General features: G+C 35.9%; 1 protein-coding gene across 1 annotated transcript; it reads left to right on the top strand.

The window, feature by feature from the left end:
* Positions 1–457: 457 nt before the first annotated feature.
* LOC108038736 (high mobility group protein D-like) lies at positions 458–892 on the top strand. The gene has a single exon (XM_017115557.2). The coding sequence runs from the start codon at positions 473–475 to the stop codon at positions 809–811; it is 339 nt and encodes a 112-aa protein (XP_016971046.1). The 5' UTR covers positions 458–472; the 3' UTR covers positions 812–892.
* Positions 893–3,810: the final 2,918 nt, after the last annotated feature.

Below are 3,810 nucleotides of genomic sequence, written 5' to 3'. Positions count from 1 at the left end.
TGCGTTGCACACTTTTGACCAAAATTATAATACCCTCTGCAAGGGTATAAAAAAAACAGAAACAGAGTTAAAATTCCGTGAAACACAATGAAAACCTGTGCGATGACCGGCACCGGTACCGCCTGAGCCCCTCTTTGCAACGAATACTTTTGTGACTCACTGTAAGTGTGGAAGGCATGGCAAATCCTTCTACACCATCGAGGGAAACATAGTGTGGTTGGCAAACCGCCGACTGCACCAACGCGGGAAATATATAAGTGCGGAAGGCAATCCGCCCTGTTCACCGTCGTGGGAGGTATCTGCTCCTGTTGAGCAAAGGGACGCGCCGAGCCTACAGGAAGCCCTCCAGTTGTGTCCCAACGATGGACCCCGCAAATCCCAACAAATTTATTTCGAAATTAAACGACAAAGCTCGAAGCACAAATACCTAGTTGTAACACTTGTTAAATAGTATCAACAAATACATACTAAAATGGCCCATAAACCAAAACGCCCACTCTCCACCTACATGCTGTGGTTTAACAGTGCCCGCGAGTCGATCAAACGGAAGAATCCCGGCATTAAGGTCACCGTGGTGGCCAAGCGCGGTGGCGAATTATGGAGGGCAATGAAGGACAAGTCGGAGTGGGAGGCCAAGGCTGCCAAGGCCAAGGACGATTACGATCGGGCTGTCAAGAAGTTCGAAGCCAACGGCGGCGGTGGTGGTGCTGCCAACAGTCGAGCCAAAAAGCGCGCGAAACCAGCGAAAAAACCATCGAAGAAGAGCAAGAAGGATGAGTCCGACGAGGACGATGATGATGAGAGCGAGTAGACGCCTCACCCACCCTCTATTATCCATCACCAAGTCACACACAACCAGCCAGATCCCACAATGATTCGGGAAACTCCCAAGAACCTTTAGATACTCAGCAATAGATAACGCGAAAGTTCACACTATCAATCTCAGTTTAAATACATTTGTTACTTTTAAAAATGTGACAACAGAAAAAGAACTTGTCTTCTTAATAGATACTGGTGCAGATATATCCATTTTAAAGGGAGATTCCGATAATTTTGAGTTCATCCAAACCGACCATAAAATAAATATACTGGGAATAAGCAAAGAAGTTACCAAATCAAAAGGATTAACTTCTATTGAAATACAAAACAGACAAATATATAATTCCACATAATAATTTTGAGTTCATCCAAACCGACCATAAAATAAATATACTGGGAATAAGCAAAGAAGTTACCAAATCAAAAGGATTAACTTCTATTGAAATACAAAACAGACAAATATATAATTCCACATAATTTTCATATCGTAAATCCAAAATTTGTAATTCCTTGTGATAAAATAATAGGCATAGATTTCATCAAAAAATACAGCTGCCAGTTAGACTTCAAGCCATCAAAAGATTGGCTTAAAATTAGACCAAATAATTTAAAATTCCCAATTTATGTACCAATAACATACTTCAGACCTTATATTTATGACAGACACTTTACTGTCTAAACAGATCACACACCACTCACGTACTTGTTTTCAATGGCAAATCCTAATTCAAAACTGACACGCATGAGACTTGAATTAGAAAAAGAAAGGAAAGCTAACTTCGGGCGGAGTAGAGAATATTCTATAAATTATATTCTCCAAAATTATTCATATGATGCATTCTTAATACTCATAAAAATCCCAATTTCCTAACATTACAAACACCAAAGCTATTACATTTCGATCAATCAGTTATGGCGGCTATAGGATATAGTCCCTATAAATTGGTAGGCGGATTGATTAGAAAAAATAAGACCCATAAAAAATCCCAAACTCTAATTTAAATAAAGTTATTATTTTTTTTTTTTTTTTTTTTTATGGGGGGTTTATTTTTTTGGGGGCCGCTCCGGCTCTTTCCGACTTATATACTACCTGCAATAGAAAGACAACTTTTGGGAAAGTTTCAAGCAGATAGCTTTAAAACTGAGGGACTAGTTTGCGTAGAAACGGACGGACAGACGGACAGACGGACCACGGACAGACGGACAGACGGACATGGCTAGATCGACTCTCCTGGTGATGCTGATCAAGAATACATATACTTTATAGGGTCGGAAATGTCTCCTTCACTGCGTTGCAAACTTTTGACTGAAATTATAATACCCTCTGCAAAAAAAAAAAAAAATAAATTCATAGTAGAGTATCTAAAGGGTAAAGATAATTACGTAGCAGATGCGTTATCAAGAATAACCATCGAAGAATTAAAAAACATTACCAGAAATATAAATAAAGTCACTACAAGATACCAAAGTAGACAGAAATCCTGCGCAGGAGAAAAACAAATAGAATTGCCTAGGCAATCTAAAGAAAAAGCTTCAAAGCCCAACGTATTCGAAGTCATTAAAAATGACGACCTCTTTTTTCAAACGTGGAAAAAAAATTACTGCAAGATATAATGTTAGCGATTTATTTACCAATGGAATTCTTGACTTAGGTCTTTTCTTCCAAAGGCTTGAAATGCAAGCCGGTATATATAAAAGCCAACTAAAAATGGCACCGTGGGAAAATATCTTTAAACAAGTTTCAATTGATAATTTCAAAAAAATGGGCAACAAAATATTAAAATCATTGAGAGTTGCACTACTCAACCCGGTGACCCTAATTTAAAATGAAAAAGAAAAAGAAGCTATACTGTCTACATTCCACAACGATCCAGTACAAGGAGGTCACACAGGCATTACCAAAACCTTGGCCAAGGTAAAAAGACATTACTTCTGGAAAGGTATGACTCGATATATTACAGAGTACATACGAAAATGTCAAACATGCCAGAAATCAAAAATGACAACACATACAAAGACTCCTATGACAATCACAGATCTTCCAATAAATGCCTTCGACAGAGTGATAGTAGACACAATTGGCCCACTACCAAAATCAGATAATGGTAACGAATATGCAGTTACGCTTATATGCGATTTAACAAAATATTTAGTTGCCATTCCAATTGTCAATAAAAGTGCAAACACTGTTGCAAAGGCTATATTTGAAGATTTTATTCTAAAGTACGGTCCAATGAAGACGTTCATTTCGGACATGGGAACAGAATACAAAAATTCAATTATACAGCCCACCGTCACCAGACAGTTGGAACAGTAGAGAGAAGTCATAGAACTTTCAACGAGTATATACGTTCATATATATCAGTTGATAAAACTGACCGGGACGTTTGGCTTCAATATTTTGTATACTGTTTCAACACGACCCCTTCTATGGCACACAATTATTGTCCATATGAATTAGTCTTTGGGAAAACTATTAATTTGCCAAAACATTTTAATAGCATAAATAATATAGAAGCAATCTATAATATAGAAAATTACGCTAAAGAAAGTAAATACAGATTAGAAATAGCATATAAAAGAGCAAGAATTATGTTAGAGGAAAATAAAAAGAGGAATAAAGAATTTTATGACCATACGGCTAACGACATAGACATAGCAATAGGAGATAAAGTTTTATTAAAAAACGAAACAGGGCATAAATTAGATTCCAAATATACAGGTTCGTACACAATTACGGATATAGGAAAAAAAGAAAATATAACGATTACTAGCAGCAGAAATAAAAAACAAACTGTTCATAAGAAAAGATTAAAAATTGTTGTAGAATAGATATTTGTAGTATGGCCATACTCACATAAAAAAAAAAATAATGATAGATCAAAAAAAAAAAATGTTTACAATTTATTTCCTTTACTATAACTTAAATAATAAATATATGAATGGATATAAATAAAAAAAAAAAAAAAGAAATTATTAAAAAAAAACAAA

Source organism: Drosophila rhopaloa, unplaced genomic scaffold, assembly GCF_018152115.1.
Source record: "Drosophila rhopaloa isolate 14029-0021.01 unplaced genomic scaffold, ASM1815211v1 contig_153, whole genome shotgun sequence".
NCBI lineage: Eukaryota > Metazoa > Arthropoda > Insecta > Diptera > Drosophilidae > Drosophila > Drosophila rhopaloa.
This window is presented reverse-complemented; position numbering and strand designations above follow the sequence as displayed.

What these genes read in the sequence shown, in the direction of transcription:
- LOC108038736 (XM_017115557.2), top strand. Translation starts at nt 473, where the DNA reads ATGGCCCATAAACCAAAACGCCCACTCTCCACCTACATGCTGTGGTTT.